The sequence below is a fragment of the Protomyctophum bolini genome, assembly GCF_963924005.1.
Source record: "Protomyctophum bolini genome assembly, chromosome: 6".
Classification (NCBI taxonomy): domain Eukaryota; kingdom Metazoa; phylum Chordata; class Actinopteri; order Myctophiformes; family Myctophidae; genus Protomyctophum; species Protomyctophum bolini.
In genome coordinates this window covers 32,993,036-33,008,622 of record NC_137867.1, presented here as the reverse complement: position 1 = coordinate 33,008,622, position 15,587 = coordinate 32,993,036, and the positions used below count along the sequence as shown (strand labels likewise).

At 43.0% G+C, this 15,587-nt stretch overlaps 1 protein-coding gene across 2 annotated transcripts in view; it reads right to left on the bottom strand.

The window, feature by feature from the left end:
- Positions 1-1,086: 1,086 nt before the first annotated feature.
- Positions 1,087-15,587, bottom strand: part of lmx1bb (LIM homeobox transcription factor 1, beta b) — a 57,077-nt gene continuing 42,576 nt past the window's right edge. The window contains exons 3-8 of one of the 2 annotated variants that reach the window (XM_080766658.1): positions 11,029-11,261; positions 8,627-8,799; positions 7,610-7,687; positions 7,130-7,196; positions 5,635-5,796; positions 1,087-2,216 (exon numbers count right to left, since the gene is read on the bottom strand). In XM_080766658.1, coding sequence (XP_080622784.1) covers positions 2,059-2,216; positions 5,635-5,796; positions 7,130-7,196; positions 7,610-7,687; positions 8,627-8,799; positions 11,029-11,261 — 871 coding nt within the window. In that variant the 3' untranslated portion in view covers positions 1,087-2,058. The remainder of the gene's footprint in view (positions 2,217-5,634; positions 5,797-7,129; positions 7,197-7,609; positions 7,688-8,626; positions 8,800-11,028; positions 11,262-15,587) is intronic. The other variant, XM_080766659.1, reaches the window with a different exon arrangement.

Genomic DNA, 15,587 nt, shown 5'->3' with positions numbered 1-15,587 from the left:
ACTACAGTGGCAACGGTACACTGGGATAGAAAATAAATACAAATAAATATCGCACCACACTTACAGTATGTGTGGTGTTTCATTAATTATAAGCAGATTAATTTAATCCATGGCTGGCAGTATTTCAGATCTGATGGTCCACTCGTGAGTGGGAGCGGAGGGTCAGAGAATGCAGGTTGCAGATTAGGAGCCGAGATAACTTTCCTTGACAGGGAGATGCTGGACTGGAGTGACGGTGGATGTGCTGCTGGAGGGGATGTGGGTGAGCTTGCCTGGCCACATTGAGAGAAGCTGTCAGGTCGATGAAGAAGCACCCAGATGGTACATCCAAGCTGCCGCCATGTAGGCCCTGAGGATGGAGGGGGGGTTGTTCTCCAATCATGTCGATGTATTGGTATGTCTGTTGAACTTTTCTCCTGCCTCCATGGTTATGCATGTCTGTTTCTGTCTATTTCTACACAGGATCTCTTCATTCCCTCTCAAGTTTCTTTGTAGGAATCGTGGCAAAGCTGTCACATGGTTAGTGAGAGCATAGGTTAGTGTTTCTCAGATGGGCTATAGCCTATATCGCCCATGTTTTTTGAAATTTTGAAAAAAAAAAGTTATCCTCGTTTCTCATCAACCAAATGGACCCTTACAGGTCCAACACTGGTTATCCCCCGGACCCCCCCCCCCCCCCCCCCCCCCGGCGTGGCAAAGCAGGAGGGGGGGGCCTCAGTATAATATGTTGCCTGGGGCCTCAAAAGGCCTAGAACCGGCACTGCTCAGGCGGACAGGTGGGAGCGCTGGGATAGTTTGAGAACTGTCATGATCACAGTTATAGGAATAGGAACAGATTGGATATATTGTCAGATCTGAGATATAGGGACAGAATGGGACATTGTGGCTGATGAAGAAAATTAAACAAGCCAACCAACCCACCTCATGAAACCAATGAGACTTGAAATGTTGACATTTGAATGATCACTGAATGGCATTTATTGAATGTTATCATCAGGAGAAAGACATTGTTTATTCATCAAACCAATCAACTTTGGTCATTTAGCAACTTGAACATTTTGAGAATGCACATATGACAATGACAATGTTTCTGGTCTGTACGAAATAAATAGCATGTCGCTCATTTACAGCTTGGCTGAGAAAGAAAAAGGGTTAATCTTCATATTAAAAAGGCATACAAGATGAGTTGTGATACTCATGTAATCACGAATTAATTGCGCTCAACAACAAAACAAAACAAAAAGTTCTCCTTTTTTAAATAAAGCTTTTCAATTTTTAATATGTACCTTCAAGAGCCTGTTATAGTTAAATAAATAGAATGTTTTCCATTTTTAACATGCACATCCAATTTGCCTGGGGAAATTATTTACACTTTACTGATCCTACATGTCCACCAAATTCTCCACTTTTTTCTCTAAACAATTCTTTCTCTCTCTCTCTCTGTCTCGCTCGCACACACACACACACACACACACACACACACACACACACACACACACACACACACATACGCACAAAATATCTCATACATACGTACATTTACAGTCAATCTTGCAGACATGCTGCATCTATTTACTATCAACACGATATCTAAACCTATGGAAGTGATCAAAATGCTAAACGCTGAACATGGAGATCCATGTAGTGTAATGAAACAGTTCAAACACCACAATTTAGCCAGGGGCATACAAAAAAATGTTTAGTTTACAATTGATCATGCACTGTATAAACTCGCTGTGTTATTTGGTTTGAGACGGTATAATCAGTGGCTTCAATATGTACTCGTTTTCTTTAAGTGAACAAAGAAAGGAGTAATATCTCCCGTGACAGATAAGCAATGCTACCAAATAATCTAACAATATTTGTAGGTCTTTTCCCCAGGAATCTTCACTGTTCTCCAACAGTGGTTTATTTAACTATCATTGCGTCAGCTTCCATACATAACCAGGAGTTTGTTCCTTTCACTGTCTTGTCCATATCGATGTAGAAACTCCTGGCCCTCCGGCCTCAAGTCGAGATGTACAGTTTACTGTATTCCGTGTTGATGCCTTCACTCTTTCATGACGCAAAGTAAGAGTTCTGCATGGAATAAAGCCGGTCGATGGGGTTTCCCACGCGGGCTTGCATGGAGTTGACTTCCGATGACGCCATGAAGCAGTCGCTGAGGCTGGTTAAAGACGTGTCGCTGTCTATGTCGTGGAACACAGAATCGTTTCCTGTGGAGGGAGGGAATCAAAATGTAGTTTTGGTGTTTGAACATAGAAGCATCGCGTACACACAGGCACTCATGCATCCCATGGTATTGATTGCAAAATCAATTCAGTCTTGTATACCAGATTTATGACATTGTTGTGAAACGATAATTACTAATAGCCATATTGAGAAATTGCTATTGTGTGTGATCACAATTGTGAAAACTGTTTTGTTAAGGATCATCAAAGCTCACTTTTTGCTGCCCTCACTGGGACAATTGTGGTCTATGAAGGGGCATGTAAACAAGGGGGCATCCTCCTAAAAGATCTGGTTAATAGCAACTGTTTACGCCTTTCATAAAACCTCAACATGTTATTTCTCTGCAGGGAATAGTTAACTTTATTACACTCTGGATCTTAATGATAGTGTTGCACAAAATGGGGACAGTGTGATGAGACATATCTTTTAATGCCTTGCCAATATTGTTCTCTTCCCCGAACCAAAGGAGAGTGATGAGATTGGGGATTTGGGTCTTTACCACTGAGAGAAACTAAATGGAGGCAAATTATAAGGAAGTTATGAACTTCATGAAATGGTCCCTCTGGGACTTGTTGAGGACAGCGCTCAAAAATGTGTTGTTCCAGTTACATCCTGTGGACTAATACTTGATTGACGGGCTTCATCCCCCTTGTTTGTTTCTTTATACTTTGCTGCAAACAGCAAAGCATGCGCGCACACAGACAGATGGACGTACCGACGGACACATGTGCGCACACACATGAGCGCGCGCACACACACACACACTCACACACACACACACACACACACACACACACACACTAAGACTGTCCCCAAACATTCAAGGTTCGAATGTTCGCTCGTTAGGGTTGGCACTCGAATCTTAATTAATGGGTTTGAGCCATTCGACTTTTCTTTTTTTAATTAAAAAAAATATTTTTTTTTTTCCTTTTTTATTAACTCGAAAATATATCTCGGCGAGAATGTGATATACCGGTATGTTAAAAAGTAAGTTTCTCGTGCATTCCTGTCAGAAGTTATGTCTATCTCCTTGTGCTGTCCCTCTCCAAAATCCCCTGTGCACATTCATTTCGTGATGGGCTCATGGACCTGCAGCCAATCAGCCAATCAGCAACACACACACACACACACCAGCGGCACAATTTGAGAAAAAGGTTAGTTCTCTCTCTCTCTCTCTCTCGCTGCGCTGTTGCGTCCGTCCGTCCGTCCGTCCGTCCGTCCGTCCGTCCGTCCGTGTGTGTGTGTGTGTGTGTGTGTGTGTGTGTGTGAGTGATTGGCTAACGTTTAGGAGGAGCCAAGCTGCTGATTGGCTCCTGTGATGGCCTCAACTATATAAAGCGGAAGTGGAAGTAGCATTCTGACGTATTCTTCCTGGTGTGTGTTTGGTCTGTCTGTAGCAAGAAGTTACACACCGTCTGGCTGTAGCAAGAAGGTAACTAAATGTTAAACTTAAACCTTTAGCTTTGTTTTAATTGATTCAGTTTGGGGAACTTGATCTGTGAATGAATGCCACTGAGATGTGAGTTATGTTTTATAACAAGAGTTAAGGTAACCGTTCCAATATGGCTCATGGTGTCTTTTTGACTGGCATTCAAACTCTTGACAGTGGACAGGGTCCATTTGGTTCCATTTGTACACCGAGAGCTGTAAGGGTCCATTTGGTTAAACATGCTAACACTTCATATTCAATATAAAATTAGTATTGTCACAAACGCACAATACAATGTTGGGCTTAAACTTCATTCAAAGCTGAAGGGAAAACATATTTCAAAAGTTGGGGGGAAAATGTATATATTAAAAATGGGGGAGGGATGTTAAGTTGTAAAATATGGGTTGTGGGGGCTGACAAGGCTATACAGCCACATGTGTTTCTAATGTGATGTAGGCCTACATAACACTAATGACGCTTATCTTTTCTCTTCATGTAATTCCAGAATATGAAGAGTCACTGCACCAGTGGTGTAGGCAGCACCAAGCCCTGGACCCTGAGACGAGCCATGTTCGTGGGCCCCACAGCCCCACCAATTTAGGCTTCCGAGGACCCCCACCCTGGAGCCCATGTGAAGTGTCCCAGACTGATGCCCCCCTCCCTGCATAAGACATTGAGGTAGGAACTGTACGCTATAGCTGCTGCTGGGAAGAGCTGCTTGCTGCGCAGTGAGTACAAATCTTGTTTATTGTCCTTTGCTGTCGCTGGTGTGGTTCTGCAGGGTACTGATGGTGTTGCTCTCGTTTGCGTTTGCGTTCCGGCTTCCTGCGGTTGCACTCGTTTGCGTTGCGTCTTTTGCGTCGACTGCCATAATTTCGGCCGGTTCTGTCATTTCACCTCATTTCACCTAACTTGTGGACACTGCCTGTCATCTGCAGAAGAACGTGATGGTTCACGGTAAGTATCTGTTTTTGTATTCTTTGCTGCTGGTAGGGTAGGGCTGGTAGGGTAGGGCTCCTACTAGGGTAGGTTTTTGCGTTGCATCGCAAACTAAGCACTTTGGCACAGGCATGGAGCTCCTGGTTTACTGGGATGGGGTTCGATTCCCTGCTGCGCCCTGCTGATTACATTTAATCTGTTAAACAGGCATCCTTTTGCACAATAGAGCGTCACAGTCCCTCCCCCTTTCAGAACGACGAGTGGCCCAGGAAATTATTCTCCATTTCATTTTCTCCATAGGCATTTCAAAACTTATTTATTTAAAGACCTTTAAGCGTCGTACGAAGCCAACTCGTGTCATGACAACACGCACTATTTTGGACCAAATATTTACAAAGAAGAACAAAACGTGTTGTAACCTGCCGTTTTATCTACTTTCTAATTCTTTGTTTGGCCCGAAAAATTGTGTTTGTCATGATTGGTCCGAATGTTCACTCAAATTCCTGCCGAAGTTCGAGTCCTAAAATAAGGGCTAGGGTACAACCTTAAAACACACACACGCGCACACACACACACACACACGCACACGCACACAGGAAGAACATATGACACCCTCGTTTCCCGGCTGAAAACGGCACTAACTCCAACTCTTATCATTGAAACCCAATGGTCACTTTGATCGCACATTAAGAAGTACGGTACTTACAGTAGATTACCACCAATGGAAACGGAGAATAACTTTTGCCTCGCAGGGGGAGATGGAGTGTCGGGGTGCGTGTGGAAAAGTTAAAGTCGTATAACATTTATTTGAAAATAAACTTCAAAACCCGATGTCTTGTGAGCATGCTTGTGTTATCTCATGTGGGAGGGGAAGCTGCTCGTATTGCTCTGTGAGCGGTCTAAATCAAGGGGCTGTGGCCAGGACACATGTCCCACACTAGGGAGTTATGAGGTACATCAAGGGATGAGTATGAGTGTGTGTTTTTAAGGGGGGATGGATGGGTGAGGTAAGGGTAAGGGGACTAGATGCTCACCATATGGATTCATGTGGTCACCGGGCATCTGTGGGGGGGTGAGCCCCTGCTGGAAAGGGTCTGTGCTGTAACCGTTCTGATCCATGGCAACCAGCTGCTGCTGCGGCGGAACGAGCGGCGTGAAAGAGTTCATCATGCCCTCCATTCGATTGGACATCACCTCTGTAAGACGGCCAATCAGAATGATGGAAAGGTGTTATCGAGTGTGTGGTCCCGAGGTGAATCTGGAGTGTTTCCAGTCAGTTATGTTAGCTAGCTCTCTAAAAAATTTCAGAACTCGCAGCTTTGTAATGGTAACAGAGACGTGCAAGCATGTTTCTGTAGCTATACTACCCCGCATCTTCTTGGATGACCTGTGAATATCTTTATCATGGTCACCTATTGTTCACGTTGGTAAAGAGTGATTCTCTCACACTTGACTTTAAAAATCTTGCTCTTTGCTTACAGAGTAGTGAGTGGGAATCATAGTCCTTGTGGCTTTGTGACTGGAGCCCATCCCCCTGAACTTTCCTTTACAGTGGTGAGGCCTTGTGAAATTCTGTTTGCCATTCATTCCTTTCGGCTTCCATTCGTTTTCCAAACCATCCAGATCTTTTGATGTGAAGTTTTTCTGGTTTACATTCACATTACATGTATCTCATGGATGTGTGAACGCTACTTTGTAAATTACCATCATTGACCTGACTATAGTACAGCACAGACAGCCGTACACATAATCGAGTCGACCCCAGCAGATACTCCTGCCCTGGTCAAATATAGTAGGGAGTATTTGACTTAAAATACATGCTTTTCGAAATTCAAGAGTACAACTTAAAAGTACACTTTCTTTCATTGCATTGCTGCATTACATTTCTGACAAAGACCTTCCACAGACATTTTCAAAAAATAATAACGCTGTGTTCTGACTCAGCTTGTAGATCAGCCTTTTTTGCTTAATTCCTAATTTACCTTTTCCCCTTCCAATAAATGTGGTGGAGTCAATCTTACACATTTGTTCTTGAAATGTTGTGTAAGGAAAGTCACTTTGTCTTTTACCCTTGAACTGACTACAGCACAGACACTCGAAGGTCATAGTATGTTCATTGTTCATGTTTCACACATAATATTTGAGAGTATTTGGTAGATGCTGCTCCCACACTCCTCCCCAGCTCTCTGCCAATGACATCGACATTTAAAAAAAATCTTCTAAATCCTCCAGTTTTCTGAAATAAATATTTTCACAATTTTTCAAAAATAGCAGACCTACAAGCTCTTAGCGCGCCACTCGAAGCTTGTAGATCTGCTATTTTTCAATAGCTAAATTATAATATAATGTTTAAAACACCAAAAGGGGTTCCCGCCCTTAAACTGAGAATGTTGCAGGCCTATTTATACAGTCGCATTAACCATTTAGGTATACTGTGATATAAGATGTACCTCGGCTTTTAAAAATGTGACCTAAAACAGGAAAAGAAATCAGTGAAATTCAGTGTGCTGTACAGGTTCTGCATTGTACCTTGACCGAGTCTTTGAGAATTCTGCTGTTCCTGTTGCTGCTGCTGTCTTCTTGCCAACTTCTTCATCTGTAAAGAAGGAGTCAAAGTTGTGAGAAACTCCTCAAACTAACATGTGCACTCTTTAATTTAAAAAGGATGCTCCTCGCTGCTCACCCTTGAATGAACTACATAAACTTGTATCTAAGCGCATTTCATTGTCAAATATCAAAGGCTTTCAAAGATAATATCAAAAAAGAGGAGGGTGTAGACATTTAAAGGCAAGAATGAGGTGAATGTCCAACCCACTGCAGTTTAACTTTACTGATGTGAAAGGAATGCTGTGATAAGTTTAACACACAATCTGGGTGATTTATTATTTGAGTTATTAATTGCCTTTTCCTGCAAATTCAAGAGGGAACCAAGCTGTTGTGACCTGACTCATGTCTCTAAATAAAAACAAAGTAATTCATCATTGGTTGTCCTGTGCTAAAGGCTCTCACCTTAGCTCTCTGGTTTTGGAACCACACCTGCACAACCCGAACACTGAGTCCTGTTTCAGCAGCCAGTGTCTCCCTCACCTGTAAAAAACAAAATAAAAGGCTTTAAACATCACACGACAAAACAAAACTCTCCACAGCACACGGAAATAGTTTATGTACCTGGCACATTTCCCAATGGGCACTTTGCCTCTTTTATTTGCTTTGATTTCAATGAATGTTGAATTAATACAGCAGTCCCTTTGGACCTCTTGGTTACTGCCTCTTCAAAGCCTTGGACTGGCTGCAGTGCATGTTTTTAGGGCCTGAGCTACAGTATGGAAGCAGATCTCCTCTCTCAGAATGTCATTTGGCGCAGGCGGACTGTGTTACAACTCTACCTCAGTTAACACAGAACAGAATGCTGCTCGCCCACTTCAAAGCCCAGCTCTGAGGTGGGGGGAACTTTTTTGAATTTGAGAATTTTATTTGTGAAACTACTGTAGGCCTCGTGGCGTGCATTTAATACTCCATGTGTCCCCAAAGCCTGATGAAAGCCAGGGGAAATAATAAAATCCTGTATTAAAAGATAGTGCCGAAAAGTATGGCAACATCAGTGTGTCTTAGTTAAGTGCCTGACTAAAATGCCTTGTCTTATATATAATAAGTAGGGATGTGTCCCAATACACTTTTTACGTTCCCGATCCGATCACGATACCGCAATTTCTGTGTTAGCCGATACCGATACCGGATACCGAATTCCGATACCAGTGTTGTGATCTCGTGTTGGGTTTATCTAGCTGCACTCATATGTGCACTTGCAGTTTGGGCAACTCCAAAGCAAACTCCACATGCCCCAACATTTTATTTACCTGCCATAGTGTCAACCCCTTACCCCTGTGTCGTATCGGTGGTTAGACTTTGACATGCAATGCACTTTGGCTTAATGTATACTTGGTCAACTCGAACGACTCTGTTGACAAGTGTCACACCACAAAAATGACATGTTTTCAACTGAAGTATATTAGCCTTTTGGCTCACCTTTCTGCAGGGTTTGGAGGAGACCTCAAAGGAGGCCTTAAAGGCCCTTCTCTGCTGAGTGGTCAGGATGGTGCGAGGCCGCTTAGGCCTCCTGGGATCCTTCCCATCATCTTTCCCCTGGCCTCCAGCACCTTTCTCTGGCTTGATGTCCAACTCCTCGTCGTCACTTTTCTCTGCAGAGAGAAAGATTTCTCTGAAACATCAGTAATGGTTTGAACTGACTACTCCCCTTTAGTCAGTGACAGTATGCTGAAAAATAGATATTTTTGTTCTTCGCTATTCCGAGAGATTCAGACACCACAAGCATATAATCAAAGGAGACACACGTGTTTTTAATACTTTGTTATCAATTTATTACAAAAAGGAATAGGCCGGCAAGCACGATTAGACTTAGAGAAGACCAGCTCTTATGGGGAGAGAGCAGCAAAATATGTCCATTTGTTACTGAACTGGACACTGTGTCACTTATTATTAATTGCAGTCAGCTTTGGCTGATTTACACCGAATCAATCTTTGATAAGAAAAGTACATCCACCGCAACATGAAAAGACAGCACAAGTACATATGGGATATGCACCCCTAAAGAGACTGCAAGAGAATGTGACTTTTTGCACTTATGCAGAGCTCAAAATGGTGACCATATCTAGTATGGATTATTAAATTGTTACTGTCAGTAAAAGGATATTAATGTTTTGGGTAATAATAAAATCTCTTTCATTTTCATGGCTCTCTATTGTACACTACACCTTGCCATTAAAACAAAATTACACTGTGGCTTTATGAGATTTTTGAAATATGTTACTGGAGAAATACTTATGACAGTAGCTGTTCACATTAAAAGCTTAATGTGTTTGCAGTGGTGACTTATAAAGTCACCATTCCATCAACCCTGCACAATTGATCGTTTCAAGGAATGTTCCTTAGTTAATGCGGTTCTTTGAACTGTATATTGAATGCAAGTTTTAGTCTCTGGTGACAGACATAAGAACATCTGCATCCTTTAGTTGCCGTCAATGGCAAATTAATGGGTCAAATAATCAGGGATTTTAGGGAATACAATTATTGATAGAGTCAACTTGAAAATAAGCATGCATTGATGCTGGATTAAGTGATTTTCAGAAATACAATTGTTAAGATTCTGCTGAGCCTATAACCTATAGTCTATACTGTATATAAAATATAGAAATAACAACTATCCATCACACAAAAGCAGGAATTATCCTTGAACATTATGAGAGTGACAACAAGGGTCCCCAAAATCACAACCAGTGTTTCCGTTAACAAAGTCTAACAACGTGATGTTCAGTTCTAGTGATTTCTGGAAGATGTACAGTGTACACTACAGTATGTGATGGCATGGTGTGTCATCTGGTTCTGATATGTACTGTACAATATATCTCTACATCTCACCACCAAAAACCTACATTTCATCGGCGACATGCCGAGGTTAACCTCCGCTCATGTCAACATTTTCTCAATCTTGAATTTTGGAGCCATTCAACCAACACGTGCATATGTGATACACTTGACTGGGACACAACCAAACGAGGAGGCAAAGCAAATATTCCTATAAGTTGACAAAAGTTGACACAGGCACAGATGTACTTGACAAATTCCCTGCTTTTGTGCATGTTTAAATGCGAGCCAGATGGCAGTGAACAGTGGGGTTTGGCGAGACGCCTCAGTGTGTGTGCGTGCGTGTGTGTGTGTGTGTGTGTGTGTGTGTGTGTGTGTGTGTGTGTGTGTGTGTGTGTGTGTGTGTGTGTGTGTGTGTGTGTGTGTGTGTGTGTGGAGGGCTATAGAACACCAGAGCTGATAAGAGTGGAGGCGCTGCTCGGCTTTCTGCAAAAGGCCCCCAAATCCCTCTGTCACTCACCATGATACAGTGATTTAATTCTTTCCAGCACCAGATACCGCCCACGCATGGATAGCCATTAATACAGGGTGGCTTGGCTGTGTCCTGTTCCCACTTCCTACTGTACATCATAAACTGACGCTCCTCGCCCCAAATTAGAATACTACTACAAAATCAACCATCAAAAGCCGTCTCAGAAGTCTCCAATTTTACTGCCAGCGCTGCATGGAAGAATTATTTGGAAAATTCAGACATAATCAGCAGGTCGAAGCCCCAAGGAAGGCCTTGGCAGCCAGTTCATTGAAATTGCAAATTTTGTGCAACAATGTGCCTCGTCAGTTTTTATCACAAACATAACTATTGAGGACAGGCTGTAGTACTAATGGAGGATAGATTCAGGACAGAGACATGATGGAAGACTTCTAGGATGGCTAACACCACCGCGGTATGGGTAATACACCATACAGAGTACAACACCCTGGTGCCATTTTACGATAGCACCGGAGTGTTGTTCTCAGGCTTGTGTGAAAGGGTGCAGAGCGCCCACCTGAGTCTGAGTCATCTGGACTCACGGAGCTGAGCAGGTCCTTCTCTCTCTCGTAGTCGATTTTACACAGCAGCTGACCCTCCTTCAGGACAAACTCGTCCCCTTTCCTCAGCTGGCGGTCACAGACGCAGCAGCAGAAGCAGTTGAGATGGTAGACGCACTCCAGAGCACGCATCACAAACTCTGTGGGGGCAATCTTCTCCATGCAGCCGCTGCACTTGGTAGCGAACAACCTATGTGACAAATAAGAAAACATATTGGTAAGATAATATAAAAGCAAGAACACATGTCAAACCATATTAATACAATGATTACATACAGTTTGAGCGAGGGTGAACTCTGTTTGAAACAAACCCAAAGTCAAGACATTCTGTATTGTTAAGCATTTTAACTAAAACCCCTAACCCTTGCAATGTTACAGATCTACAGATTAGGCTATGCAAAATCAAATATGAAATATGTTTTATTTAATTTTTTCATATTGTGTTGGAAATGTGTCCTGGATTTATGCCGTTATTAAGAGTTACTTGATGTTTCCATCAAGTGGTTTTGATTAAAGTGTGGAGGCAGGGGTGACCAGATGATCCTGTGGGCAGCCATGGAAGTGATCCCTTTGACAGCAGCTCATCTGTTAAAGTGCCTAGGTGGACTCAGTCCCACATCATCCCTCCTGAGTTCAGTCATGGGCACCCACTCTCTGTTACAAATCCAGGAGACCAGACCAGATCATTTGGTTGGTGGGATCAGATTATCCTGATGAGCCACTTTAAGGTTTCAACCCATGCCCAGGCGGTGGCGTAACCGTCTGGGCACCCGACTGGTAATCCAGTCGCAGTGTGCCGCGGGTTCGACTCCCGAGCCCGACCCGGCCTTTACTGCATGTCTTCCCCCATCTCTCTCCCGTTTCCTGTCAGCCTACTGTCTGTCCCTTCAAAACAATAAAATAATAATAAAAGGCGCAAGCCGCAAAAAAAATATCTTAAAGGTTTCAACCCATGGCATCCCTATGTTGATTATGTCATTATAGACGAAATAAACAAATAATTCTAATAGCAGATCTACAAGCTCACAACGCATCACGATATGATGCTTTGTGAGCTTGTATAGATTGACTATTTGTGCTATTCACCGTGCTGCGAAATACTGTAGGCCTATATAGTTTTGATTGCCATATCCACTGAAGATGTTCTTATATCCGTGCTATTCCATCAGATATCTGCAGCGCCAATGTTGATTCATAGCGTACTACCAGGCTGCCTCATGGTCAGTTCATATTTCATCTTAAAAGTCTAATATTATGGCATCGTCTACTACACACCGCACCACTGCCTCTATCACCATTTCCCAGATAACACCTCTGTCTTATTTTTATATCCTTTCAGGAAGATGTTTGTATTGTTTTATTGGTGAGTGAGAGACATTTAATTCATTCGCCCATGTTTTGAAGAAACCACATTAAATGGAGCAGGAAGGCAGCGAGTGTGGTTGATCTTGTCCAGCCGTAAAGCTGGATTTATTAGTGGCCCCTTTGTTTGCCCTGGTCTGGAAGACAGCTGGCAACCGCCTATCTATTTGTGGTGAACGTCTATTTCATTGTGCAAGGCAGGGGAGGCAGAGAGAGAGAGAGAGAGCGGCAATTGACATCATCTGCTGGTTCGGGACAGGGATGAGCGATAGTGATGAATATAATGTGTAAATATGAGTGGAGAGAAACCAAAGGATGGTTTTGTTATGGTAATATCATTGTAGGTGCTGATTGAGTACTGATAGGGAGTGGGTGTCTCTCTCTCTCTCTGTGTGTGTGTGTGTGTGTGTGTGTGTGTGTGTGTGTGTGTGTGTGTGTGTGTGTGTGTGTGTGCGTGCATGCGTTTCTATATGCAATATGCATATACCCACACGTGCATGTGAATGTGGCAAGGCTCAGTACAGCAGCTGTATGCATTTTGGAAACAAGATAGTGTGGGTTGGTTGCTGTCTGCAGAGCTTTGTAAAATCATTGCTTTGCTACTGCCCGTCAGTCTATTATCAACAAAGCGATGGTACAAGTCCAATGTCAATGTTGAATTTCACATGCAATCTAAATTACATCATACTGATTGATAGGCTATTTTACTCTTTGCTTGATAATCATTGTTCCCTATAATCAAGAATCACAACTAATAACTGACAGAAAATTAAGGCAGGCCTCCCTAGCTCTTACTTTTTATCTTTTAACAATCACACAACAGGAAAACAACAGAGATATCAAAACTGGCACTTGCAGAGTTCATGAAATCCTTTAATCTTCCATTTATTACAATAAGTTAAGAAGATTATTATTCAACTATGGAAAAACCTCATGGATAATCCCTTGAAAAAGAAATGTTGGCATGTTTCTCAAACAAGCTGAGTTCTTGTTTAAGTGACCTGCCAACCTGGATTTCTCTTCTAAACAAGTCGCCAGTTCTGGTCATCGGCAAGGAAACATTTATTTGCAAAAACAAATTAATGACATTTAGGAAGAAAAATAAATAAATCTTAAACCAGCTCATACATCTAAAGACAAACGGAAGACTCACAACAACAACAAAAATCATCAGGATTAGCATGTTACATGCTGAGATTTTGGGGGAAATGGGGTGATGGATCTGTCAAGACTAGTTCCCATCTCTAACTCTAATGTTTAGCTAATGATTGGAGGCTTAGCCTAAGAATGAAGGAGAAAGGCTGAGGAAATGACTTGTTAGCATGGTTTTGATATGTCCAAGCTTTTGCATTCACCTTCGACAACCGCTCTCTCTCAAATCTTCTCATCCAGATGAAAACATTCTCATTCAGCCTGCTTCCCTTTCTTCCTTTTCCTCGCCGACTCTAATCTTGTAAGCCATTATTTTTCTATTTCCCCTCTCTGTCACTTTGCATTATTTTTGCTGCTGTAATTCCTATTCGTGCCTTCTGGAATCTTCCTGTCCTGCTTTGTCCTCTGGCCTAATCCGGACTTTCTGCCTGTTTTCAGTCCCCGGTCCCCATTCTCAGCAGGGTTCAGATGGAATAGCCACGCATGACGCCCCTTCTATGGCAACCACACCTCCACAGGAAGGCAACGGCGACTTTTCGGATGGGCAGAGAGGGCCTTTGAGAAGCTGGCAGCAGAAGCAAATCCTTCTCTAAGGAACAAGGAGAATTAGCAGGGAGCAGTGGACTAGGGATTTAACCCTACCCCTCTCCCTTTGAAAGGCGCAGTCAGTCCCACTCCCGCGGCTAGCCACAATCAAACAGAGGAGGAGTGGGGAGGTGGCAGTGGGGAGAGGAGAACACAACTCCCTGAATGACACAAGCAGTGGATTGTGGAGGAGCCTAATCCCACTTTAATACCTTTCCAAGTTCGGCTGCTAAAGAATGCTCTTTAAAACAACACCGCTGTGTGAGCAGTGAAGCGCTGACCAGGGGGAGGCACGCCATTCAACCTCCCTAACATTACCTGATTAGTGGACTGAGGCCCAGGCCTGAGCCGGCATGCCAACAACGGACAGGGGAGAAGGTGTAAATGATCATTTTATATATATACTTTATGTGTTAATAAACACAAAATAGTATCTCGGATCTCAAGGGATAACACACACACACACACACACACACACACACACACACACTCTCTGCAGGTATAGTAGACATAGAAGGTTACTACAGTATATATCTTTAGATGACATGACAAATTGTTGTATAAACTCTTTGTAAGGACCTACAGGGACATTACAGCTGAGATGAGGGGGGTGCAGTTGTGACTGGGATCTGATTTAACGTGATACAGGTGACCAGTGTCTGCCCAAGCTTCCTCTGCTGTTTAATCCCAGTGACCCATCAAATGAAGGTTTGTATCGACTTCAAATCCACTTTCTCAGCCTCGCCGTCTGGGTAACATGACTCCCAACGACGCAGGAGAGGGTCAACATTGGCATGATCAGCACCTCCTCTCGTCTGTTTATAAAGGACAGGGGAAAGTTTAGCGAGGAGAGCTGACAAAGGGGGACCACCAGCATGAAAACCCTCGTCCTGCGCCTTGCTTCTCTCCTCCCACACCTGAGAGCACAGATCGAGCGACGAGAGGCCCTCCTGTGTGGATCAATGGCTGCATCTCTCAAGCAGAGAGGTGTCAATATTTATCCAGGACTCCCCAGGACTGAACTCTCATAAATAATAAAAGAGCTCATCTCAGCACATACCTTTCTCCCACAGGAATCATTATGTCCTTGCCTTTAATCCACAACGTCCACATAATCCCTCATCAGTTCCCTCCATGGGTTCTTTAGCACTTGCCTCCCTCTCATTTACACCTTTTATCACACTGCTGAATGCTGCTCGTAATGCTACAAGGCAAGCCCTTACTTACCTTATTGGCCATGCAGAATAACAGATAAAAATAAATAAAAATTATAATAATAATCAGAAACTGGTTTCTTCTTTTTTACATGTAATTTTGTCATATAAACACTCATGAGCCAATTGCAGTGTCTGTGCGTCTCTCTCTCTCTCTGTCTCTCTCTCACCCCCTCTAGGCCATGGCTCTCTCCCTCTCCTCT